Source organism: Balaenoptera acutorostrata, chromosome 3, assembly GCF_949987535.1.
Source record: "Balaenoptera acutorostrata chromosome 3, mBalAcu1.1, whole genome shotgun sequence".
NCBI lineage: Eukaryota > Metazoa > Chordata > Mammalia > Artiodactyla > Balaenopteridae > Balaenoptera > Balaenoptera acutorostrata.
This window is the reverse complement of record NC_080066.1, coordinates 106,024,363-106,051,093: the sequence shown is the minus strand read 5'-3', so window position 1 is coordinate 106,051,093 and position 26,731 is coordinate 106,024,363. Positions and strand designations below refer to the sequence as shown.

Genomic DNA, 26,731 nt, shown 5'->3' with positions numbered 1-26,731 from the left:
AAGCCCATGCACCACAATGAAGAGTAGCCCCCGCTCACCGCAGCTAGAGAAAGCCCCTGCACAGCAACGAAGAACCAACACAGCCAAAAATAAAAAATAAATAAATAAATTTATAAAAAAAAGAAATAAAGGTACATTATTTGCCCTTTGTAATTAATTAGTAAACTAATAATAAGTAGAGTGATTATTTGAAATCATGGGAAAATCCTGTACTCCCATAGTCTTGCACCCATTGGTTTTAGCATCCACTGATGATCCTTCCTGAATCAACTTTTGCATTGGTGGTTGCAAATGTTGGTTTTTCAAATTCTGTCATTTCTTCTACCTATATAAGCTGGCATCTTTCTTTTCCTCTTCCTCCTTTTACTTTGCATTTACCTATCTTTAATTTTTTATTTTATTGCATTTTAATTTATTCTTTATTTGCAGGTCTTTAAAGAAAAACTTCCCAGCTGTTTATACAATTTATTTTGCATTCAATAAATCATTAAATCCATAACTTTTTTCTTTTAAAATCTAATCGGCCCTCACTCCTGCTACAACATAAACTCCTTTCTTCACTCTTCCTTGAGTACTATTCCCTGCTGCCTGCCTCTCTTCCTTCTCTTTTCCTTTGCATTATCTTCCACCTTTCTGTAACCTCTCTCATTTCTCCAAATCTCAACTCTCTCAGACACTTCCCTCACCAGTGTCTCTGAGGACACAGTCCCAACTGGCTCTGGGATTTCCTTCCACTACTGTTCTAAAATGCTCTTGGGTGTGGTAATGAATGACTGTCAGAAACAGCTTCCTGGCCTCATGCCAGGGGAAGTTAGATTTCACTGTGTGGAGAGGCCCCTTTGGGATCTCACTGAACAGAAACAGCTTAAAATACTAAAGAGATCTGTTTGATTCAAAGCTAAATAAGTAGCTTTTCCTCAATTGACAAGTCATCTGTGAAGTTTAACATTTGAAATCTCAAATGCTTTAGAATTTTAAATTGTAATTAGGTGAAAAAGGTGCATTTTCTCCCTATTCTCATTACCTAAGAGCACAAAAATGGTTTACTCAAACTTTCTACCAAAGATTCCCCTGTGACAATAAGGAAAAAAATTAAAAGAAAAAGAAATGACAGGACTTCCCTGGTGGTCCAGTGGTTAAGACTCTGAGCTTCCACTGCAGGGGTGCGGATGCCGCATGGCGTGACCAAAAAAAAAATAGGAAGAAAGAAAGAAAAGAAATGGCTTTTCCATCTTAACTCTGACCTTTGTAGAAATGGACTCATAAAGATATATCCCAAGAGATGTTGTATGGGGGTTGTGAACATTCTACTGATAATCAGAGGGAAGACAGGCTTCTCTTTCGTGGACTCAAAACAAGAGAGCAAAAGAGTATAACATCGCAAGGCAGAGTGGATTGCAATTTAGGCAGAGACTAATGAATGGTCAAGAGCACAGGTCCTGGAGTCAGAAGACCTGGATTCAAGTTCTGACTCCACCATTTAATGAGCTTAATGACCTTGAGGGAAGTCACCCTCCCTCTCTGAGTCTTAGTTTTCTCATTAGTAAAAGAGGCAATATAATCGTACTTACAGGCTTGAGTACATGAAATAGAGTGGCTGGCACCAAGTAAACCCTCAATAAATGTTGATTATAATTGTCATTAACAGTTTTGTTTTCCCTTCATCCCAACGTTTTTGAAAATGATCACCTGTACACCTGAGGATATGAGATGTCCTAATATATTCCTATCAAAAGTGAATGTTTTCCTGGGACTTCTCTGGTGGTCCAGTGGTTAAGACTCCATGCTTCCACTGCAGGGGGCACGGGTTTGATCCCTGCTCAGGGAACTAAGATCCCGCGTGACACACAGTGCAGCTAAAAAGGAAAAAAAAAAAAAAAGGTTAAAAGTTTACTTTTCGGGGCTTCCCTGGTGGCGCAGTGGTTGAGAATCTGCCTGCCAATGCAGGGGACACGGGTTCGAGCCCTGGTCTGGGAAGATCCCACATGCCGCGGAGCAACTAAGCCCGTGAGCCACAATTACTGAGCCTGCGCGTCTGGAGCCTGTGCTCCGCAACAAGAGAGGCCGTGATAGAGGCCCGCGCACCGCGATGAAGAATGGCCCCCACTTGCCGCAACTGGAGAAAGCCCTCGCACAGAAACGAAGACCCAACACAGCCATAAATAAATTAAAAAAAAAAAGTTTACTTTTCTAATGATTTTCCTGGCTTATATTATTATTATTATTTTATTTATTTATTTATTTTGGCTGCGTTGGGTCTTTGTTGCTGCGTGCGGGCTTTCTCTAGTTGCGGTGAGCGGGGGCTACTCTTCGTTGCGGTGTGCGGGCTTCTCATTGCGGTGGCTTCTCTTGTTGCATAACAGAGGCTCTAGGGGCGCGGGCTTCAGTAGTTGCGGCATGCAGGCTCAGTTGTTGTGGCTCCCAGGCTCTAGAGCGCAGCCTCAGTAGTTGTGGCACACGGGCTTAGTTGCTCCGCGGCATGTGGGATCTTCCCGAACCAGGGATCAAACCCGTGTCCCCTGCGTTGGCAAGCAGATTCTTAACCACTGCGCCACCAGGGAAGTCCCGTATTATTATTATTTTTTAATAATGGAAAACACGGGAAAGGAAACACAGGAAGTCTATAACCCTTAAGAATATAAGCACTGCCACCTCATTTTCATGTAACAGGCAAAGCTGCTGCCTGGGTTGCCATATAAGCCAGGGTGCTGCTAGGGTGAAAAAAACACTTGGAGGCAACAGCCCTTTCTGCTGAGAAGCAGATCCTACCAAGAACATCCTAGACTTTGAGAACCAACAAGTGAATGGAGGAGATATTTCAGCACTGGGGGGCTGAATAAGACAGCCGGCTTGGGGCAATGAGACCTTGTAGTAACCTCTCTCTGATCCTGTTTCCTGTAAAATTGGGATGCCAATAACCTGCCTGTTTAATACTGATACAATCACATTATCTAGTTTCATATATTTCATTTACCACATTCGATTTTCCCCAATTATCCTGATAATGTCCATTATAGTTTTTTTTTTCCTAACCCCGATTTAATCAAGCATCATATTTTGCATTTAGTTGTTATGTCTCTTTATTGTCCTTTAATTTATTTTTATTATTATTATTTTTTAAATATTTATTTATTTTGGCTGTGCCGGGTCTTAGTTGCAGCACACAGTATCTTCGTTGTGGCATGTTTAGTTGTGGCAGGCGGGCTCCTTAGTTGCAGCATGCACGTGGGATCAAGTTCCCCGACCAGGGATCGAACCCAGCCCCCTGCGATGGGAGTGTGGAGCCTTACCCCCTGGACCACCAGGGAGGTCCCCTGTTGTCCTTTAATTTAGAACAGTCCCCTCATCTTTGTGTGTGACTTCATTACATTGATATTTTAGAAGCGTTCAGGCCAGCTGTCTTGTGGAATGTTGTGAGGATGAAATCACATAACAATATTTTTTAAAGCTGTGCTTTGAGCCAGTGAGGCATAACGGTTAAGAACTTGCTCTATGGAGCTAAATTTTCTGGGTTCAAGTTCCAGGTCTACCTCTTACTAGCTGTATAACCTTAGTCAAATTATTATACCTCTTTCTGTCTTAGCCTCATCTATAAAGTGAGGATAATGATACCTCCCCACTACTGTGGCGATTAAATAAGTAAATACATGTAAAGTGTTCACAGCAGTCCCTGCACAGTAAGTGCTCATGAACTGTTACTGAAGAAGGCAAATTCTTGTTGTGGGATCTGAGTTTCAAAATCTGTGTGTGTTTAGCTAGAAAAAAAATTCACTCAATTATAAATGATTTTTTTTCAGTGTTTACTAAATGTCTATAATTATGCCAGCTGCTGCAGTAAAAATTTAAAAAATAGCTCCTGAATGGAAAAAAAGAAGTTTAAGATATGATCTGTGATCTCAAACAATTTACTAGTGTGAAATTACTGAAATATGGGAAACAATCAAGGTAGAGTTAAGCACTAACCTGAGTAAACATGAAGTTCATGTTGATAGTTGAGAGAAGGAAGTGGTCTGTGTTGACTGAAAAAGCTGAAGAGTGTTTCAAAACTGACTAGTCAGAGAAGAGGAGACATGCATTACTCCAGGCAGATGAAACCGCTTGAGCAAAGGAATAATACGGGAGTGAGGGCAGTGGGAAATAAGTACAAACAGAGGCCTGCGGCCAGATTATGAGTGGTTTAAAATCCAGGTACAAGCAACCAGGTCTTCATGCAGGAGGTAAAGGGGGACCACTGTAGGTTCTTGAGAATGTAGTGTTAGCCAAATAGAGAAAAAATTGGGGACGAAGTCTGAGCAAAAATCCTCGCCCAAAGTGTAAGACTATTTTGTCTTTCACCTGAAAGATGTCACGCAGTTGCATGAATGTTCATTTAAAGGTGGGAGGGTTAAGCAATAGACGTGACCCAGAGACGTTCCACCTGGAAATCATGAGCTCGGCCCACGCTCCGAGTGCTTGATGCTTAATCCCAAACTAGAATTTTACTGACTAGTTAACCAACTTTAGCAAATTGTCAGAAGGTGCTCGCTCACCGGTTTTTTATGCTGGTAACGAAGGCCTGGTTTTACTGAGGAACAAACATAGGAAAGGGTGAGAGGAGGGTGAGAAAGTGAAAGGAAGGGGAGAGAGGTGGGGAAGGGTATAGGTGCCAACCGGGCCGCCAGGGTCCGAGCGGAAGGGGGCCAGGGTCGGCGGTCGGGCGGCCCTTGGGGGCCCCCTGGGCCCGCGCCTCGGGCGCTGAGCGTGTGCTCGCGGGTGGGGCGCCCAGCGGCCGCCAGCGGCCAATCCGGGCAGGCGTCCGGGGAGGGGCGGGGCTTGCCGGCTCTGGCTCCGCGAGTCCTTCTTTTTGCACACACACGAATACAAAGAGCCATACGACCTTCGGGTATCCTTTTTCCATTTTTTTTCTCCTTAATCTTGTGTGTGTTTTCAAATTTTTTTAAAAAATAGAGATCTGTGGCAATGCTGGGGTGAGGAAACTGTTGCTAAGGGGAATGTGCGCTTTTCCCCATTTCTTTTTCTGTCTCTCTTCCTCTTTCTTCTTCCTGGTCAAGGTTTTAAATATACCAAGAAGTTGAGAAGCAGGATGGCCGTGTACAACTGTTTGCAGCCAAATTTATAGAGATTTTTTTTCTTTTTGCTATCACATTTTAAGAACTGGTAAATTTTTATGGTCAGGGGAATTTAAAAAATTTAGCCTCTTGGGAAGTGTAGGTTTCTTTTTTTAAGCGGGATGAAGGGATAATGTAAATTTCTGCCACAGGCAACGTCGAAGGAAGCGGAGATTTGAGACTCCCTCACAAAGCTGTTTGCGTGCGTTTTACACACCCTCCCTCAGAACCAAAACCAAGTGGCTTGAATGTGGCAATTGTCCAAGGCCAATAGGTTAAAAATGTTTGGATTTTATCATTGTGACACTCATTTCCCGGCGGGGGAGGGGGGGTCAAAGCCCTTCTTACAGTGTGTCTTACACACATTTTTCATGAGAACATTGTGTGTGTGTGTTTCTTTAAGCAAATAATTTCGTAAAGATTTATCTTGGGGTTTTGTGCTTTGTGTATATGTACAGTATGTGTATATGTGCCATATCAGATTTTGTTTTCAAAAGCGATTGCCTTTGGTTTTTTGTGTGCAAAGTAGCCCCTAGGATGTAGATTTTTTTCTGTTGTGTTCCCAAATGTGATCTAGACAGGATTTCATGTGCAAATTAAAGCTTAGAAGAAATCCTATGCATAGAATTACTTAGGCATTTTCATTCCATGTGCATTTACTGTATTTTCTGCTCTTCTTCTAAAGTATCAGATTAGTGAATAATTAAATAATTGCCAAGGAATATGCAGTCCATGTGGCAAATGAGGGTAGGCAATTTATTGAGTCTGTGGTTTAAAGCCTTCTTTAGTGACTGTTTTGCCTAAGTGGTTTTGCTTTTTATTGTCTCACGTTCTTAAATGTACAGCTGTGTATATTTTGGCCTTTATGTGTGGTTTGGTTGGTGTGTTCAGAAGGGAAGTTCTCTCTTGGCTTTTTGACAAAATGGTCGTTGATAGGTTGGGATTTGTTTGAAAAGCTTCACAGCTGGCAAAATATCAGGAAAATAATCCAGTCAAGTCCAGTTCTCAAAAACTGTTCATGGTGGTGGTGATAGGGGAGGCGCCAAGAGGAGGCAAAGGCAAATAATATATGGGAGGGATAAGAAATGCATTTTGGTTATCATGTCGGATTTTTAAAATGAAAAGCCTTCTCCCCATGCCACGGAGAGAAGTGTACGAATTAGAGAACAACGGGCTCAGAACAGCACCTCCGGTTACAGGAGACGTATTTTCACTTTATTCTGTTACAGAACCACTGTCTCCTATTAGGAGTCATACGGAAAATATTTATAGTCAAATCTCTATTGGCAGATTGGAGTGAAAGCATAGGAGGTATATGGGGTGATGAGGGAGAAACTGGAATGTCACAAGTGAAGTAGCGACCAGGAGATAAAAAAAGATCTACTGTAGAGTTCAAATTTCAGGACAACAAAACCTGTGTGATAATACAGGTCCATTCCCCACCTCGCGTCCCACTCAGTTTCAAGCAGTATTTAGGACACCTAACAACGGCGATTAAACTGTTTGTACAGGTCTTGACATTCACTATAATGAAAGTAGCCCGTGTGGGCTCTCTGGGTTTATCTGTATTGAGTGCATTTTTATTCCCTAACAATACAAGTCAGATCAGTCTCAAATGTGGATCATTCCACAAGTTTAGGCCTGGGTATCTTTGAAATCTAGTCAGTCTAGTGACCTTTGTGATGGCAGCAATGTTGGGAATTTTTAATGGAGTTTTGCTCTTAATCTTTTTCGCCTCACTTTAGGTCTTCACGTATACTTTTTACCTTCTCGGAAAACAGAGAGTTCTTCTAGAGCAGTATACACAGCCCAAGCCCCTGTCTTCCTATGCTATTTGATTTTTAGTAGGATTTTAGGCTCAGAGCCAATGTCCTTGCTTTGAATTTCTTTGTAAGAAACAAAATTCCTCCCACGAATATATCGTTGGCTTGGCCCTCCTACCAAAGCAAAGCTAAACTCGGTTGGTTTTGCTTGGGAATCCGCGGGGCCCCTCGAGATGAAAACTTCTTTGAAGTAAGGGCAGCTGCCACCTTGCTGAAAGATCTGCAGCTGAGGCCGGCAGGAACGAAAAGCCTTCTGCCACCAAATGTATGAGGCCGACTTGTGGCCACTGTACCTATAATCGTGTACACGCAGCTTTGTGAGCAGCAGAGAACAAAAGCGAGTAAACAAAAAAAAAAGCAAGCTAAAGATGGCGTCTAACGGCTTTCAAAAAGCCTCGCAGTCGTGTCCCTCCCTGAAGAGGCCCCTCCCCTCCCTGGCTTGTTGAGTGGTTGTGGATTGCGGCCAATAACTTCCCAGCCCTGCTCCGCCTCATCGTCCAACCGCCAATCACCGGGAGCCCGGAGACTGGCGGGGCGGGGCCTCCCCGCGTGCGCGCGCGCTGGCCGGGTACACGAGCCGCGCCTCGGTCGTCCCTGGCCGCCCGCGCGCCTTTTTTGGCGCCGCTCAGTCAGCTGGCGCGGCGCGCGGGGCACACGCGGTGGGACACGCTTAGGGCCGCCAAAGCGGGATCGCCGCGGGAACTCTCCCGCCATACTCCCCCCAAGCCCTCCGAGCTTTTTTGGCCACGTAGTCTACCCACGGTGACCCAGCGAGATCCCCGGTCGCGCCTCGGCCAATCTGCTGTCTGCGGCCTTCTGAGGAACACCCCTTTCCCAGGACACCCAAGGCACAGTCTACCGGGGGGCTCAGTGGCGGGTCGCCCTGTTCCCTGCGGCCTCGAGGGCGGAGCTCAGCTCTGTTCTTCCTTGCGCCGCTGTGTTCACCCTGCCTGTGGCTGAAACACACGCTGTCTTCGGAAATTGTTCTGCTGTCCCTCGTGCCCACTTTGTCATCTTTGACTAATATTTAATCAGCTAACATTTACCGAGGGCTCGCTGGGCACACGATACAGCTTTAGGAGCTAGTTTTTCATTTTTCAGTTTCTCCAGAAATGCAGGAAGAGTCATTTACGTCAGGCACATGGATATGAAAACCTTAAACCGGTAATTTTAATCTCACCAAGTTGCATTTTAGCACATGTAAAGAAAAAGGACAGTGCTATACCGGGTTAAAAACTCTGGTACTACTATACAAACATACTTGGAATTTTCGGATTACGTGGGATCCTTTTCTTAGGACCTCATTCTGCCCTCTGGGTCTACATCTTTTTTACCCCTAGAAACGAGGTCTTAGATTTTGGTTTTTTTGTAGATCCTTAGATGGGTCAGTCTTTAAAAATGTAGAAAAATACTGTTTTTTTGGTATTTACTTATCTGCTCTTGTGTGATAAGGAGCTCATGTCTGATAGAAATAGGTTTTGAGAGGACCTTCTGTCCGGTGAGCCATTTTGCACCTTCAAGTGGGGTAGAAGGGCTGACCGGCACAGCAGGAACTTTAAGTGGCCATTTTCCTTTTTTATTTCTTAAAATGAAGATTATGGTATCAATTGCTATGCTTTCAGTAATCACATTTAAGGAAGTCCATTGCTAGCATGACCCTGAATGAGTCAAGGGCCCATTATAAAAACATATATCATCTGAGTGATACCATATCCTACACACCTATTAAACAGTGGGAAAACTTTTATTTTTCATAGTTTGGAGGTGAACTCAGTCATGCAGAAAATTCAAACTCAGAATGGGTTGAAGCAAGCAGGGGAGCTGCCAAGGGTATGATATATTTAGTTCTAACAAATATACATGTCTTGGGAGGAAAGGGATAGTTAAGATTATGGACAGTCTCACCCTGAGCTGTCTGTCTAAAGAAGATGAGTTTGCTTTCTTCTTTATCTAAATATTTATTTAAAAAAACACAAAATTTTTGAAAAGTACATTTTCTAGGCTCCTTTCACGTGTATTAAAATTAGACCAATACAGAATGAACCCCAAACACACAGATTTTATATAAACTTAAGTTTGACAGCTGCTGTCATTTTGTGTTGGCAACTCATAGGCTTGAAGATCTTTTTCTTAACATTCAATTCTAAAAGTTGATAGCATTTTGCAAAAGGCATGTATGTTATTCAGTGGTGGTCAATCTTAGTTTATTCCTGTTTTTTCTTTCTTGAACAAGAATGCAAACTCTTGGTTTTAGAATAAATCAGCAATCTGAAGTTGCAAAAGTTGACAGTATTAATGTTTAATAATAATGGTATAGACACTGCCTGGATAATTTACTCCAGTTAACTGTTGCTTTGCCAGACATTCCATGGATTGCTTCATGGGCTATTATATTAAACAGTTATACATTTTGAGAGGTAAAATAAAGATACCATAATAAAGTTTAGCTATGTTAATAATGTTGGCAGGGTTAAATGGGCTTTAGAACCTTAAAATAGTGATGGAAAAAAGCAAGAATGATTAATTATGGTAGGTCTGGAGTGTTAGACAAGAAGAATTTAGCAGGTTGTAGCAACAGATAATGCAGCACTATCTATAATAAAGTTCTTTTATCAGTTTGAATTATTCAGACTGAGAAAAGTCTGTAAAGTAAAAAGAGTGTCTCAATAGCATATATCTTTGTCTTGCTCTCTCCACATCAATGAATCTTGGCCCCTGAGTTCATCTTTTTCTTCTCTGCAGTCTCAGGGAAGAGCTTGCTTTCCTTCCTTCTCACATTGCGCGAATCCTTGCTAGAAGAAAACTTAAATCCTTTCCTAATATGTTCATCCTTTCCTTTTTCACTGGCCTTTTTCTTTCTGGTTTTTAAACATACTGAGGCTCTAGTGCCCTTTCTGACTTCCTATTTCCTTCCTTTCATAACTAAACTCTAGAAAACTTGACTTCATGTCTTGCTTCCATTTTCTCTCCATCACGTTCTCTTTCGTCTACTGCATAGTATTACTTTCACTACAAAAAATACCTCTCTGGTCATTGCCAGTGACCGTCACAGACAAATAAAATGTATTTCCTTAATTTGCATCTTTTTTAACCATTCTGCTGCACTTGTCACAGTTGATTGGATCCACTTTCTTTTTTTTTTAATAGGATTGTTTTATTTATTTATTTTTTTAATATATTTTTTTGGCTGTGTTGGGTCTTCGTTTCTGTGCGAGGGCCCTCTCCAGTTGCAGCAAGCGGGGGCCACTCCTCATCGCGGTGCGCGGGCCTCTCACCATCGCGGCCTCTCCCGTTGCGGAGCACAGGCTCCAGACGCGCAGGCTCAGCAGCCGTGGCTCACGGGCCCAGTTGCTCCGTGGCACGTGGGATCTTCCCGGACCAGGGCTCGAACCCATGTCCCCCACATTGGCGGGCAGATTCCCAACCACTGCGCCACAAGGGAAGCCCCACTTTTTTTCTTTTTAATAAATTTACTTATTTATTTTTGGCTGCGTTGGGTCTTCGTTGCTGTGAGTGGGCTTTCTCTAGTTGCGGTGAGCGGCGGCTACTCTTTGTTGTGGTGCGCGGGCTTCTCATTTCTCATTGCAGTGGCTTCTCTTGTTGCGGAGCACAGGCTCCAGGTGCGCGGGCTTCAGTAGTTGCTGCACGCGGGCTCAGTAGTTGTGGCTCACGGGCTTTAGAGTGCAGGCTCAGTAGTTGTGGTGCACAGGCTTAGTTGCTCTGTGGCAATGTGGGATCTTCCCAGACCAGGGCTTGAACCCATGTTCCCTGCATTGGCAGGCGGATTCTTAACCACTGTGCCACCAGGAAAGTCCCTTGACACTCTTTCTACTTTGGCTTTCATAACACTCTTTTCCTCCCACCTTACTGACCATTCTTCTCTTTTAATGAAGCCTCTTGCAAGGATTGGCTCGAAGTGCTGTCCTTGGCCTTTGCTGAGGACTTTGTATTTACTCCTTGGAGAGCTCATTCACTCTCTGAGGTTCAAATATAACCTCCTGCTAAAGTTTCCAAATCTGCATTCCAGCTCTGACCTTCCTCTTGTTTTTGTTTTTCAGTCCTAGCCAGTTGCTTTAAGAACATTCCATTTAAAGATGCTGCCATCAGTTTGAAATTTAACATGTTGTATAAATACACATCTTCTCAAACATGCTGGTGCCTCCTCTCAGCTTCCTCATTTCTATCATTCTGTCAGTGGTACCATCTTCTGACCCTCAGGTTTATAATCTTGAAGCTGTCTTTAACCAATCTCTATCCCCCGCATTTATTAAGTTAAGAAATATGATCAGTCCTTCCTCCAGGATGTTGAACCTTCATATCCACAACGCTGATTCTCATCACTTCTCTCTCCAGGATTAAACAGTCTCCTAACCTCTAACTGTTCCACTTTAGTTATCTAAGACAGGGGTCAGCAAACTATAGCCTGTAATCTTAGGTCTGGCCTGCCACCTGTTTTTGTATGGCCCATGAGCTAAGAATGGCTTTTATATTTTTTAATGTAAATATTAAATGTAATTTGTGACATTTCTGTGTCCATAAATAAAGTTTTATTGGAACACAGCCATGCTCATGTTTATGTATTGCCCATGGCTGCTTTGTGCTACAATGGCAGAGTTGAATAGTTGTGACAGAAACCACATGGCCTGCAAAGCCTAAGTTATTTACTATCTAGTCCTTTACAGAGAAAGGTTTGCGGACCCCTGCTCTAAGAGTTTCCTTAACTTGATTTTCAAAGTCCTCTGTCAGGTTTCTGTACCTTTTATATAAGCCCTTTTGCTCTGATCTCTCACATGTACCCTGTTAATTCTGTTATGTTTGTTTTTCTCCTCTCACTTATCTATCACGCCTTCTTACCACCCTCCCAGTTCATCCTATATCTTGCTCAAGGCTCAATTGTAGGTTTTTCTTCGATAAGCCCCCTTCCACATGATTTCATTCTGTTGATCTTTCTATTATTTTGAACTAACTCCTCAAGATTTTTTTAGTCTGTACCATATTTTTAGGCACGTGTATATTTTGACTCGTTCTTTAGACATTCTATTCTCACAGGCACTGTAAGCTCCTTGTGTGTAGGGACTTTGTCTTCCCTCCACTTGAGTACTGGGAGGTGGCAATCCATTTTGGTGACTCATCCTTTAGCATGGCCTTGCTTATAGAGAATTTTTAGAAACACATTTTTTTTGTTGTTTTTAACTTGCTCATCTCTAATGGGGATATATGTAGCTAATGATATTAGTGTTTTGTTTTTAATAATTTATCCAGCATTTGAATTGGTGTCTGGTTAGTAAATATCATAATGTGAAATGTTCCTTTAATACCTGCCAACTCGTTTCCTCATGCTTTTATTTCAGTGTCTTAGAACTTATGTGGGAGACTCTAGCAGGAGCCAGGGAAACTAAGTCAGCAGTAATATCCATAGGAACCCCAGAAGAGTTATTTGAATGCCCATTATGTTACACTGCACTGTACCAGGTTTTTGTAGACAGATTAATTCAAGAAAACACCTATTTGTTGCCCTGAATGTGACATTCTAAAATGGACATAGTTAGGTAATACACAAAGTCGAAAAGCAGAAAGAAATTGAGGGACAAAATTATAGAGCAGATAGTATCATGATATTTTATGTCAACACAAATATGAAAATATATTTAGCATTAAAAACTAGCAGAGTTGAAATTATCCTTAGTCTAAACCAGGTCATGATAGTAAGTAAATTACAAATACTCTGTTTTCTCAATACCTTTCTAATTTGCATCACAAAAGGTTTTGTACTGATAAATGCATCTTTGTAGACTTGAATTCATTTTTTCTTAGAAATGGGATATTAAATTTAGAGGGGGAACTCCCCAAATTCTATTCCAAGCCATTGTATTTTTTTTTTTTTTTTCAAGATTAGGACGTCAGGATGGATGTCCAGGATGGGAACACAAAAGGTTTCAGGAATCTAGCTGTTATGTGTGGAGGACTGACTGTGTGCCAGTATTCTGTAGGTGCCTTTATGTATATTATATACAGTCTTCACAAAGACACTCAAAGTAGGCAGAGATGAGAACACTGGGGCTCAGAAAAGGGAATTATATGCCCAAGTTCACACAGCCCATTTTAGTGCTGTTTTGGGAAGATTACCTAAGAAAGACCATTTAAGGGGAGGGAGGGGCTCAAGGCAGGCACAACGCTGGCAGGGGTAAAGGCCTCCTGCAAGAAGGAGTGAGTTTTTGGGGCAAGAGCGTTGCAGTTGTCAATTTGATCCCAGGAAGTGTACCCACCCGGAGTCCCAACATGATGCATCTTCATTTCTTCTTTTTTTTAATTTTTAAAAATTGAAGTATAGTTAATGTAAATTATATGTTACAAATGTACAATATAGTGATACACAATTTTTAGAGGTTGTACTCCATTTATAGTTATTATAAAATATTGGCTACATTCCCTGTGTTGTACAGTATATCCTTGTAGTTTATTTTATACGTTATTTATTTATTTATTAAAAACAGTTTTTTTAACTGAAGTATAGTTGATGTACAGTATTATATAAGTGACAGGTCTTAATTTCTTGTTGTACAAATCCTGAACCCAAGTGGTATATTACTGTTTACATAATTTTCTTTTTCTCACAACATCCATATTTCAGATTAAACTCTGCATGATGTTGGTTTTAAAAAAGTTAAAAACCCCGCTGGAGCATGTAGGACCTTACTTAGGAAAGAAAAGGATATATTAATGATTCATCCACAAATTGACCTGGGAATCGTTTAGTGCTTTCCTTTAACCTTTCGTTTTAATTTGGCTTTAACCTTTATTTTTTGTTGTTGTTGTTTTTGTTTGTTTGTTTTATTTATTTTTGGCGGCATTGGGTCTTCGTTGCTGCGAGTAGGCTTTTCTCTAGTTGTGGAGAGCGGGGGCTACTCTTTGTTGCAGTGCATGGGCTTCTCATTGTGGTAGCTTCTCTTGTTGCAGAGCACGGGCTCTAGGCACGCGGGCTTCAGTAGTTGTGGCACGCAGGCTCAGTAGTTGTGGCACACAGGCTTAGTTGCTCCGCGCCATGTGGAATCTTCCTGGACCAGGGCTCGAACCCATGTCCCCTGCATCGGCTGGCGGATTCTTAACCACTGCGCCACCAGGGAAGTCCTAACCTTTAGTTTTTTAGGTTTAACTATGCCTTCCAGTGACTCTAATGATAAAGAAGCAGTAAATGGATTTAAGTTCTTACAAGATGTGAATATCTAGCACAGAAAAGCATTTCTTCGATATAAAGGGTAGAAAAAGCAAATTAAAGACTATTCTTTAATAACCAAATGTAATTAAAATGCATTGGCAGATTTACATTTTAGTACCTCAGAGGCATTGATATTGCCTGTTTCTGAAATGAGATTGCTGACTCAAAACAAACAAACAAACAAACCAAATCTCAGAATGTGGAAAATTCTCCTAATCTCCTCCTCTCCTTTTAATTGTGATGTTATGATATAATTTACAGGGTAAGATAGAAATGTATCTCTTGAGGAAATTGTAAACATACTTAAGATTTTGTCACTTAGGGAGCTTCAGGCAGAAAGTTTCTTTTTTCTGTAATCAAGTGTCATTTAGAAAATGACAATATGAAGTTCCTTGGAGTGTTCTCGGTGGTACAAACCAACCCTCCCACACTTTTTTTTTCCTCCTGAAGTAGTTTAGTTGCTTAACTACAGTGATTCAAAAGAGAGGCAGTTTGGCTTATCATTGATATTCTGGTCTCTCCTTTTGGGCGCTGGTTGTGTGGGTAGAGTGGCAGCATGTAGCTACTTAGACAATCCCGTTCAGCTCTGCCTCTCCCTTAAGCAGCATGAGAAGTGGAGTTGAGGGGCCCCAGAAGTGATTTCTCTGGGCTTCCAGCTGGAGGATTCAGAACAGCTAGTTTCTATTGAAGAGGCTGTAGGCCCAGGTGTACAAAGTGTGAGAGTAGGGGGCTGTGCAGCCCTGGTTACTGCAGCTCAACTCTCCTATCCAGCTTTTCCTTTCATTTCCCTGCCCACCCCCAAAACATTAATGATATAATAGTGTGAAGTTGGCAACATGTTGGGGGCTGCATTGATTGGCCTTTTCCTTGTTTAGGAGTCTTACTCTGAATGCATCTGTATGCAAATTATAGAGACGGTAGAATCATGATTTTTTATGTCAACAAAAAGCGGTATCAGTTCAAACACACACACACTAAACTGAAAGTAGCCATAACTGGATTCTGCTGTCTTCCCCTTACCTTGAAAAAGATATATAAGTTCTCTGCATGTCGCTTCTCTGGCCCTGGGTTAACATGTGTTTCCTAGAGCTGTTGTGTGGATGAGATTAACCTACATGAAGTGTTCTGAACTCCTTAAGGAATGATGTCAAAGCAATAAAATGCAGTACTGTTTTTACAGGCAAGATAGAGAGACAGAGAAGACAGATCTACATTTTCTTCCTTAATATTCTGATCTTTCCAGATGCCCGTGGGTCCTTTTGAGTCCCATCTCTGTTCCTTAGCTTGGAGTGGTGGGGAATTCCATGCCTTCCACCCTCTGAAACTGTGTTCCTCCCGAAGGCCTTTGTAGGCCCACCCTTCTGGGAAGGGGTGAGTGTGACCCCCAGTGTGCTGAGCTAGGGCAGCACAGGATCTGCACAGAGAAGAAGGCCCTCTGCGCCACAGCCCGAGGGGAGGCAGCCATGGACTGTGTGCGCCTTCAGGGCTAGCCCACTCCTCCTTCACAGAACCCAGCCCCGGCGGCCCAGGCTGCTCCGACCACCCTCCATGAAAAAGGAGAGTGAATCCAAAGAGGCCAGAGCTTCGTGCGGTCCGGTCGACTGGGGACGCTTTTGGAGCAGTCCAGCAGCGTGAGCACGGGCCTTCCTGCCTCTGCCACCATGTCCTTCAGTGCCACCATTCTCTTCTCCCCTCCCGGTGGCGGCGAGGCCAGATGCTGCTGCTGTGCCTGTAAGAGCGAGACCAGCGGGGGCAGCACAGGCTGTCAGGGCGGGAACCCTCCTCCCAGCACCCCGATCACGGTCACCGGACACGGCCTGGCCGTCCAGAGTTCAGAGCAGCTCCTGCATATCATCTACCAGCGGGTGGATAAGGCCGTGGGTCTGGCTGAGGCTGCGCTGGGTCTCGCCAGGGCCAACAACGAATTGTTAAAACGTCTCCAGGAGGAAGTGGGTGAGCTGAGGCAAGGGAAGGTGCCCGTCCCCGATGAAGACAGTGAGAGCCGGGCACACGGCTCCCCGCCCGAGGAGCCCGGGCCCCTCAAGGAGAGCCCCGGAGAGGCAGACAGGGCCGTGCCGGCCGGGGAAGAGGAGTGTGACAGCGTGGGCAGCGGCGTGCAGGTGGTGATCGAGGAGCTGCGGCAGCTGGGAGCGGCCTCAGCTGGGGGGCCTGGGCCCTTGGGCTTCCCGGCCGCTCAGAGAGACGTACGGCTCCCGGGATGCGCCCTGGGTGCAGGCGAGGGGCCTCCGATGCTCGACCCCGTGAGTACGCAGCGCAGGACACTAGCGGGGCTGCGCTTCTGTGCTCTTCCCGGCCTCTTTCTCTTCTCTTCTCTCCATCCTTCAGCCTTTCTTTCGGTTGTATGTGTGACAAAACAGCACGGTACCCAGTTTCCTTTGCCGGCAGGGAGAGTCAGCCCTCCTGGTTTTTTTGGTTTTTGTTTTTGGGTTTTTTTTTTTTTTTTGGTACCGTGGCCTCTCCGGCAGAAGGTCATTTTCTGGCGTGAGTGGTGTCGGGGCAGTGGTACTGCCCTCCCTCTCTGTCGCTCTGCGTGGCACCTTCTCCACAGCTGCCTTGGCTGCTCCGTGGGTTCTGCCTCTCCTGGCGAGGATGCCTGCCGAGCACAGACGGCTCATTCATATTTGATCACGGGCCCTCTGCTTGCCAAGAGGAATTCAGGACTAAGAGAGAGTTGGGGATGTGAGGAGAGAGAGGCAGAGGCGGGGAGAGAGAGAGAGAGAAGGGAAAGTGGGAGGGAGAGGACAAAGATAATAGCCGACAGGTGTAGAGAGGGAAAGAGGCAGGCGGAAATGAAGGGAAGGAGAAAAAGTGGAAAACAAGAGCAGAGGAGAAAGGTGAACCTAAATGGAAGGAGAATTGATACAAGAGAGAGAAAATGAGGTAAGGTGGGAGGGAGGTAGAGGAGAGGAAATAAAAATGAGGAACAGAAATGAGAGTTGAGAGTTAACAGTAAGGGGATAATAACATGTAGGGAGAAAGAGGGAAGCGAGTGGGCCTATTTTGTGAGCAGGAAAAGACAAAGAAGTACACTGTGCTATTTCAGCTTCTTTACTGCTCAGGGCCATATGAGCAGGAAAATCCTGGCTGAGGAGAGTAAAAACTGCAGAAGTAGTTTCACACATGGAAGTATGGAAAGGAGATGGAGCAACTCTAGAGATCTCAGAGATGGGAAACTAACAGATGTGTTGCCACTTGAGAGACAGTGGGAGGTCTGTCAGCTCTCCTCCACCCTCTCCTCCAGAGCGTCCTCCCTCTGCCCTGTCTCTTTTCGTCCTCCCCGCCACAACGAGGCCAGACACCCAGGAAAGTGTAGAGCAGCAGAACGCACAGGGTTGATGGGAGGGATGAGACTCCCAGCCCATCTGCTGGATCTGAGGAATGTGACCAGTTGTGTCACACTGCAACTGGCCACTGCTCCCCCGAGGCCTAGCCACGTGCGTGGGTGATGGCCCCGCGGCTCGCCCCAGTCTGTGCCCCGCCAGGGACTGTCCTTGGTTTGGGACTGTTGGAGCAGGAGCTGGGAAGGTGGGAGGAGGCAAGGAGGTACCAGGCCAGGCAGTGCCCTGAGCTGTGGTTCTTTCTGGCAGGGAAGGCTTCCAAGCCGACAGGATGGAATTAGATTTCACAGCACAGAAAGCAGCTCACAGGTCTATAAATCTCAGCCTCCTCCCCCACTTCTTTCTGTGTTTTTTTTCCCCCACTTTCACTGTTTTGTTTTCTTGGCTGCAAAAATCCCCCTCCTTTCTTCTTTCCTCTCTCTCTTTCTCTCTCCCCCTTCCTCCCTCGTTCCTTCCCCTACCCTGTATGTCCTTGAGTGAGGAGGGCACAGGCAGGCAAGCAGGTGTCAGGGCAGTGACAGTCGGATGTGGCCAGGGCAGGATCAAGGTGAGGGCACACACTGGCCCCGCAAAGGGAAAAGGGCGGGGTCGGGGAGGCAGTGCTAGCCTCTCTAGAGATTTCTGACTTTATATCTCCCTCCTTTGCTCCCATATTTCTCCTTTTTATTGATATTTTATTTTCTCGCTCCTTCTCTTGCTTGGTTTTCCTTTCTTGTCATCACTTCCTCCCTCAACTCCTTTCAGGCAAAACACTTACCTAGCTACATTTCCTATACTCAAGCACAAAGCATAAATGACTACTCACAAAGCGTCAGCAACATGCCTTCTCTGTATAATCAGTCCTATGGTAATGACCCAACATGAGAGGCCCTGTACCCACAGAAATATTTGCCCACACTCCCTGTTCATTATGCTTGGCCAATGAATGATGGTTGATCAGGTTCCCATAAGCCTGGCTGGCTAATAAGCTATTCTTTTTTATGTTCTTAGCTGGTGGATGATTATGTGGCCTCTGAGGGTGCAGTGCAGCGGGTGCTGGCCCCTGCTTATGCCAAGCAGCTTTCACCAGCCACACAACTGGCGATCCAGCGGACAACCTCAGAGACAGGGCCAGAAAGCGGAACCAAGCTGCCACCGCCCCACCCCGAGGACATGCTTAGTGCTGCTGCTGCCCTGGAAGGTGCCGTGGAAGAATCAGGCCCTGGGGGAACTGGGGAGCTGAGACACTCTCTAGGATTTACTGCTTCCCCATGCAGGACCAGAGGGAGTGGGCAGAAGAACTCCAGGCGCAAGCGGGATCTGGTCCTCTCTGTGAGTGAGCTCAATTTCTACACATTTTTCTTCAGTCTGGAGAGATAGGTGAAGAGGGAAATGTGGGTTGATTTTAAACATCCCATATCGAATGAATGGTATCCTGAAGCCTGCTGGAGTGGGAGGGGCAAGAAGGAGACTGACTCTTCCCTAGCCCAGGGACAGGCAGCCCCTCTGCTATCAGTGGAACTTCTTTAGGTTTTTCCAGATAGATTGATATCTTCCATTTAAAGATAAGGGAATTATATCATATATATAATTATATAATTATATTATATCTCCTGGTGATCTCATAATCCTGATGGGGAGATCCTTAAGGGGGTAAGCAGATTGACTGCAGCAGAGTAACACTGGAAACTGCCTGCAAATTACCAGTGTTCAGGATAAATAGCAAGGGTCCCCTTGGGCAGAAAGGCCAAGGTGTCCTGAGGTGGTCCCATACCCCAAAGATGCAGAGGGCCACTAGACACTCAGCTCAGGTATAAAAGGTTTGGAGATTCTAGTGATTCTCAGAGCACTTGGCAGTCCTTTTTTTTTTTTTTTTTTTGTTTAAATTTATTTATTTATTTATTTATTTATATTTAAAATTATTTTATTTATTATTATTTATTTATATTTAAAATTATTTATTTATTTATTTATTTATTTATATTTATTTATATTTGGCCGCGTTGGGTCCTCGTTGCTGCGCGCCGGCTTTCTTTTAGTTGTGGTGAGCGGGGGCTATTCTTCATTGCAATGCGTGGGCTTCTCATTGCAGTGGCTTCTCTTGTTGAGGAGCACGGGCTCTAGGCGCGCAGGCTTCAGTAGTTGCGGCTCGTGGGCTCTAGAGCGCAGGCTCTGTAGTTGTGGCACACGGGCCTAGTTGCTCTGCGGCACGTGGGATCTTCCCAGACCAGGGCTCGAACCCCTGACCCCTGTGTTCCAGGAGGGCGGTGCCCAGGGTGGGGCAGGGGCCCTTGGGTGGTGTGACTCTGGCCAGACCAGGAAGTAGGGACCCTACGTTCTGGTCCCAGCTCTGACCTGACTTGTGCACCAATCCAGTTCTGCCTGAAAACTTGCAGTGGCTCGGAGCCCTAGGAACGTCACTAAACATCCTACAGTGTATAGGATGTCTCCCCCAACACCCCCATTATCCAGCCTAAAATGTCAATAGTGCCGAGGTTGAGAAACCCTGTTTTAGGGTGACTGCAGACCTTTGGATCAGCTCTGTCGCCCAAAACATCTTTCTGGTAACTATGGGGATGTTCTTTAGCTGTATCGTGTTCCCACTGACGGTAATGGGCCTCCATTCTCTGGATAATGGCTGATGAGGTAACTTGAGGGTTCTGGTTAGGAGTGGAGGTCACCACTGACATCCAGCAAAATCTCCTCATAGTATAGAACTCATTTCTCCTTGTTACAGTCTTAGTAAAGATTGAAAACAGCTGACTACCATTTATACCTCCCTTATTCATATTACTTCTTTCTTTTTCTAAGAGATCCTACTCTTACTCTGCCTTTCATTTGATTTGTTTTTACATTGACAGATTCTTTTTTTTTTTTTTCCCTTCCAGAAGACACAAGTCATAATCAGTATCAACTGGTTTCTAACCTTCATTTCAAATTTTGGTTATGTTCAGTGACATGTCACTTATCAAGAACAGGGAATAGGGGGACTTTCCTGGTGGTCCAGTGGCTAAGACTCCGTGCTCCCAAAGCAAGGGGCCTGGGTTCGATCCCTGGTCAGGGAACTAGATCCCACATGCTGCAACTAAGAGTTTGCATGCCGCAACTAAAAAAAAAAAAAAAAAAGATCCTGCATGCCACAACTAAAGATCCCGCATACCGCACGAAGATCCCATGTGCCGCAGCTAAGACCAGGTGCAGCCAAATAAATAATATTAAAAGAAAAAACAAAAAAAGAACAAGGACTAGGTTTAGTTTCTCTGTCATGGATTTCTGGCCCAAGAGGGCACTGTTGTTGCCAGTGATAGAAATGGAGGCTTATACCTAGAAGTACATTTCAAGGGATTTCCCAAAAATTCATAGTGCTTAAATTGTGAATAAATGTGTGATAGTTAAAATTTGCATAAAATCAGGACTTTTGATCAGTTCCATTCCTCTAGTGCCTACTGCCTCCAGCGAGAGGTCTAGTGATGAGGCCTGGCTTCTTCCTGCCCTTTGGAGAGCTCAGCATGGGACCTTCTGGGAGGACAGCATTCTCAGTCATCCTGCTCTGTGTTATAGTGCTTGAAGAGGAGCGAGAGGACCAGTCAGGGAGTCTTGCTGCCCGTCACAGAGAAAGATATAAAATGTTCTTGTATTAGTCTGTGGGTTTGGAGGGAGAGGGATAGTTGCAGATCTTCACTGTTCCAACCTTTAGCTCTGGGAAGGAATGAGAGAGGCATCTCTCCAATCTGATGAAGCTGCTGTGGGTTGCTGCTAGGGATCCAAAAGGACCAAATCGGAATCTTAATTCCTTGGACTGCTGCAGATCCCAGCCACCCATTGGGGAAATTATTCATTTTTAGCTCACTCAGGAGGTAGGGGAGCCAGCAGCCTTTACAGTCTTAATGCTTATTATTGTCTAGAGTATTTTCCCTTTCCACTTCAAGCTTGGTTGGATTTTTATCAGCTGATCTCTTCCAAGCCACTTGAATTGGAAGCTATGCAACTCCCCCACCCTACTTTTTTTTCTTTTGTTTTTTTCTGCAACTCTTTTAAATTCTTTCTGAAGCATTTACCCATCTTTTGTGATTTTTCAAGTTTGGACTACTAAGAGGTAAAATAACTATATCAAATATGAAGCTAGTACAACAGTCTTTTTTACAGAGTGGAGACCCTAGCCATAAAGAGTTAACAGTAATTTCCTAAGTTGATATGGTCAGTCAGCCATAGGGGTAGGAGCGTAAATTGGGCATTTTTTAATATGAAGCTGAAATCCTGAGATCAGCATCCCATCAGTTTGGGACTGGGTAATTTCCATTGACTGAAGGACCTTGGGCTGAAAATATAATGAGAAACAACAAAACTAAATTTAATAGGAAGAAATATAAAATCCTACATTAAAGTTTAAAAAAAAAAAAAGGGCTTCCCTGGTAGCGCAGTGGTTGAGAGTCTGCCTGCCAGTGCAGGGGACACGAGTTCGAGCCCTGGTCTGGGAAGATCCCACATGCCATGAGCAGCTGGGCCCGTGAACCACAATTACTGAGCCTGCGCATCTGGAGCCTGTGCTCCGCAACAGGAGAAGCCGCGATAGTGAGAGGCCCGCGCACCGTGATGAAGAGTGGCCCCTGCTTGCTGCAACTAGAGAGAGCCCTCGCACAGAAACGGAGACCCAACACAGCCATAAATAAATAAACAAATAAATAAAATTTTAAAAAACACAAAAAACAGTTGCAGAATGGTGGAGACAGTAATCCATGTGAAAAATGGACTTGAGTTGACTACAAGCTCACTATGAATGAGCCCTGTGACACTGAGAGTAGGGATCGGCTTGCTAAGAGAGGTACAGCATCTTGGGTTTCATTCCTAGAAGTATAGAGTTCTACTTGGGGAAGTAATGCTCCCTTTGGCCGGACCTCAACAGATGGGTTAGATTCAGTTCCAGGTGCCATGTTTTAAGAGGGACACTGGCAAACCAGAGAGGCACATAGTTTCATGAGGCGTCTGTCTGGCAACTATGTCATGAGGAATGGTTGAAGGACTTGGTGTTTAGACGGGATGAGAAAAGACTTGGGGAGTACATGGAAGTTGTCTTCAAATACTTCAGGTGCTGTTAGGGCAAAACTGGGGTCAGATTTTGGAGCATCTAAGGCAAATTTTTTTTTAAATTTGTTTATTTATTTATTTTTGGCTGCACTGGCTCTTGGTTGCTGTGTGCGGGCTTTCTCTAGTTGCAATGAGCTTGGGCTACTCTTCATTGCGGTGCATGGTCCAACCACTGCGCCACCAGGGAAGCCCCTGAGGCAAAATTTTTTAACAATTAGAGATGTTCAATAGTAGCTGAGTCAAAAACTAGTGAGAACCCATCATTAAAGGTGTATAAGCAAAGGTAGCAACTTACCTGGTGGCACAGTGGTTAAGAATCCGCCTGCCAATGAAGGGGACATGGGTTCGATCCCTGGTCCGGGAAGATCCCACATGCTGCAGAGCACCTAAGCCTATGCGCCACAACTACTGAGCCTGCGCTCTGCAGCCCGCGTGCTACAACTACTGAAGCCCGCACGCCTAGAGCCCGTGCTCCGCAACAAGAGAAGTCACCGCAATGAGAAGCCCGTGCACCACAACAAAGAGTAGCCCCCGCTCACTGCAGCTAGAGAAAGCTCGCGTGCAGCAACGAAGACCCAACACAGCCAAAAATAAATAAATAAAATTAAAAAAAAAAAAAAAAAGAAATGTCCACTTGCAGTAGCCCTGGTGTATATTTGCTCTCTCCTTGCTATTAGGAGTATGTTTGTGGAAGTGTTTGAAACCCTCTACTGTAGTGATCATATTCCCTGGGAGCAGAAGTAAGACCAGGGGTAATCCTGGAGACTCCACACAAATTAAATGAAAAGGAAAGAAAGGGAGGGTTCATTAGAAATACTAACTTGGATCGGCTCTATGGCTAAGAAAGGACATCAACAGAAATGGTACCTAGACTATGGGCAGCATTCAGGCAGAGAACCCCATAGGGACAGTGCCTAGGGACCAGAGGAGGGTTTCATCATATTTGCTCCTGGCTTGATTCTGTGTTTGTTTGTTTGTTTCCCCTAGAAATTGGTCCACAATGTGCATAACCACATCACCAATGACAAGAGATTCAATGGGTCTGAAAGGTACGATCCTCTTGAGGGAAAAGATCATAAGGAACTTTGCCAAGGAGAGGGAAATAGAGGGGGCTGGTCCAGTATAACAGTGAGGCTAAGGTTTCCATCTCACCATTGCCCCTTGTATACTGTCTTAGGCCATGGAGGACTTTACCACGAAGTTGATTAGTGCTGGGAATCTCTGTCTAGCTTTTAAAATGCTGATGAGGGACTTCCCTGAAGATCCAGTGGTTAAAACTCCACCCTCCCACTACAGGGGGCACGGGTTCCATCCCTGGTTGGGGAACTAAGATCCCACAAGCCACGTGGTGCAGCCAAAAAATAAATAAATAAAATAAAATGCTGACTGCCTTATTCACTCTCTTCTCTTGTGGCAGCATCAAGTCCTCTTGGAATATTTCAGTAGTGAAGTTCCTTCTGGAAAAGCTCAAGCAGGAGCTGGTAACCAGTCCCCACAATTACACTGACAAGGAGCTGAAAGGTGAGAAAAACTAAGTTAACTCCCATCCCATCCTTTCTTCATCCCCTGTTCCTGGCCAGAGGAGAAGAGGCATATGGAGATGATTTAGGTGGTTTTGAAAATAGAGGACTTAAAAAAATTGGTTTTGGTTATTCTTTTCACCTACAATATACACAGTATTGTCTCTAATTGCCTTTTTATTCCCCTACTCAGTCTGAAATGAAAATGGGAGAAGGAAAGGGCCAGAACACCATCATGCATGACACTTACACGCAGAGCCTGAATCTAGGGTGTTATGAAAAGGAAGTCAGAATCCAGCCCTGCCCTTTTGTCCCTAAATATTATGTCCTGGGTTTTCTACTTTCCTTGCTCTTCTGTTATTTGTCTGTAGCACTAAGAAAGCTTCTGCTGAAAAAGTATTTGTAATCTGCTGCCAGCTGAGTAGAATGGGGGTAGGTTTAACTGGGAGTGGGGGAAGGGAGTTACAGAAGCATTGGAGTTGTCTTTTTTTTTTTTTAATATCTTTATTGGAGTATAATTGCTTTACAATGGTGTGTTAGTTTCTGCTGTATAACAAAGTGAATCAGCTATACATATACATATGTTCCCATATCTCTTCCCTCTTGCGTCTCCCTCCCTCCCTGGAGTTGTATTTTTATAGTGGGAGGAGTTCCTGTTGGAGACAGAGAGGGGCAGAGGGAGCTAAACCAGAGAGGAATGAATAGATGCTGATGGACATACCCAGAAAGCCCATTGTCTAAACAGTGGTTCACCCCTCTCCCATCCAGTAGTATTAGGGCAAAAAAAAAGGGCTGAGGACCCTGCTTTTTGCTGCCTGCCTTCTCCCTCCCCACCAGGAGCCTGTGTAGCCTACTTCCTTACTAAGAGGCGTGAGTACCGCAACTCCCTGAACCCCTTTAAAGGCCTAAAAGAAAAAGAGGAGAAGAAACTTCGAAGTCGCAGATATCGGGTAGGTTTCTAGTCTTTCCTTTCAAGATGCTGAACTCTAAACCCCAATAAATAAGTCACAGTGGGAAGGGCCAGGGGACGTGGCATCTGAGAAAAGAGTTGAGATCCAGGAATGGAGCAGAGGAGGAGGAGGAAGGGAGCCAGTTCTAAGATCTGACTTGGGTTCTCTTGAGAACTTGGTTCTCTCAGGCACAGATTTTACACAGCCTCCCTTCCACCCAAACCCTTTCCCCAAACCTAATGCATGGTTTGTTGCTCTTCCTAATCTCTGTCCTGGGCTCCAACCTTAGCTTTTTGCCAACCGATCCAGCATCATGAGGCATTTTGGCCCTGAGGACCAACGCCTGTGGAAGGATGTGACAGAGGAGCTGATGTCAGATGAAGAGGACAGCCTTAACGAGCCAGGTGTCTGGGTAGCCCGGCCTCCCCGTTTCCGGGCCCAGCGCCTCACGCAGCTCTGCTACCACCTGGATGCCAACTCTAAGCATGGCACCAAAGCCAACCGTGTGTACGGACCTCCCTCAGACCGCTTACCTTCTGCTGAGGCCCAGCTCCTTCCACCAGAACTTTACAATCCTAATTTCCAAGAGGAGGAGGATGAGGGAGGTGATGAGAATGGACCTGTCTCCCCATCTTTTGACCAACCCCACAAAACCTGCTGTCCTGACTTGAACTCGTTCATTGAAATCAAGGTGGAAAAGGATGAGTGAAATCTATAAACCAAGAATAACTCTGGCATCCGCCTCTTCCCATGTCCTCAAAATGGGTGGCCACAGGGCTTCCTAGAATAATGAGATGTCTTCTGCAGTCCGAGAAAGCAAATCTGCCTCTCTTCTCAACACAGTCTCCACTAGAAGTGGAAGCTGGCAGCTCTGGTGGGATAAAAGGACTTATCTCCAAGGGGGAAAAACTCCCCCTGCTGTGAACGACAAGCCAGAAAATGCTTATTCCTAAGCATAACAGTGCCTCGGAGGAGCCTGGGATGAGAAAAGGAGGAGGATGGGTCCAAGAAACAGGAGGCCTTCTTGACGTATGCCCTGGTGTCTGAGTTGTTTTTTCTTCTGGTTTCACTCAAAGCTCTAGGGAAGCGGCGCTTGGTTATACCTTCTACTTCTTCCCCTGACTGCTGGTCTTGCTCTGCAGTGGAAGCAGCACAGGACCAGGCCAGGGTAATACTGCCACCTGGTGGACAGTTTCAGTCATGGGCTTCATTTTTCTGAGCAGAACACAGGCTCCATCCGTATTTGGGAATTGGGATCTAGATGTAATAGCTATTGTTTATTGAATTATATAAGGAAGATTTTATTATTCCCATTGTACACATGAGGAAATTAAGGCTTAAAGAGTTCCCCTGTCTCACCAGTAGCTGCTTTCCCACCGTGTGACCAAGCAGTATACGTGGCTTGGTAGCTATTTCTTAGTCCTGTCAGCCAAGCTGTATTTTGAGGAAGGTGAGTGTGTGTATGTGTGTGTGCGCACACAAGCACACATGCAGAATATATATACACACACAAAATTTGTGCCTTTTTGGATGGATTGAGAAGTAAACATGGCTTTCTCGTCACTCAGTCAATCATACAACAAATATTGATTGCTTACTAGGTGTCAGGTACTGTGCTAGGTGCTATGGATAAACTGTTGAACAGGTTAGATACTGATCAGAAGTTTTATTGTCTAGTCAGGAAGCCAGGC

General features: G+C 44.7%; 1 protein-coding gene across 1 annotated transcript; it reads left to right on the top strand.

Moving 5' to 3' along the window:
- The first annotated feature begins 4,852 nt into the window (after nt 1–4,852).
- On the top strand, nt 4,853–26,072 carry C3H14orf93 (chromosome 3 C14orf93 homolog). The gene is made up of 7 exons (XM_007180553.2): nt 4,853–4,882; nt 15,391–16,408; nt 18,497–18,817; nt 23,558–23,619; nt 23,988–24,091; nt 24,928–25,040; nt 25,330–26,072. Exons 2-7 carry the CDS (start codon nt 15,809–15,811, stop codon nt 25,747–25,749), a joined length of 1,620 nt encoding a protein of 539 aa, XP_007180615.1. The 5' UTR covers nt 4,853–4,882; nt 15,391–15,808; the 3' UTR covers nt 25,750–26,072.
- The last annotated feature ends 659 nt before the right edge of the window (nt 26,073–26,731 follow it).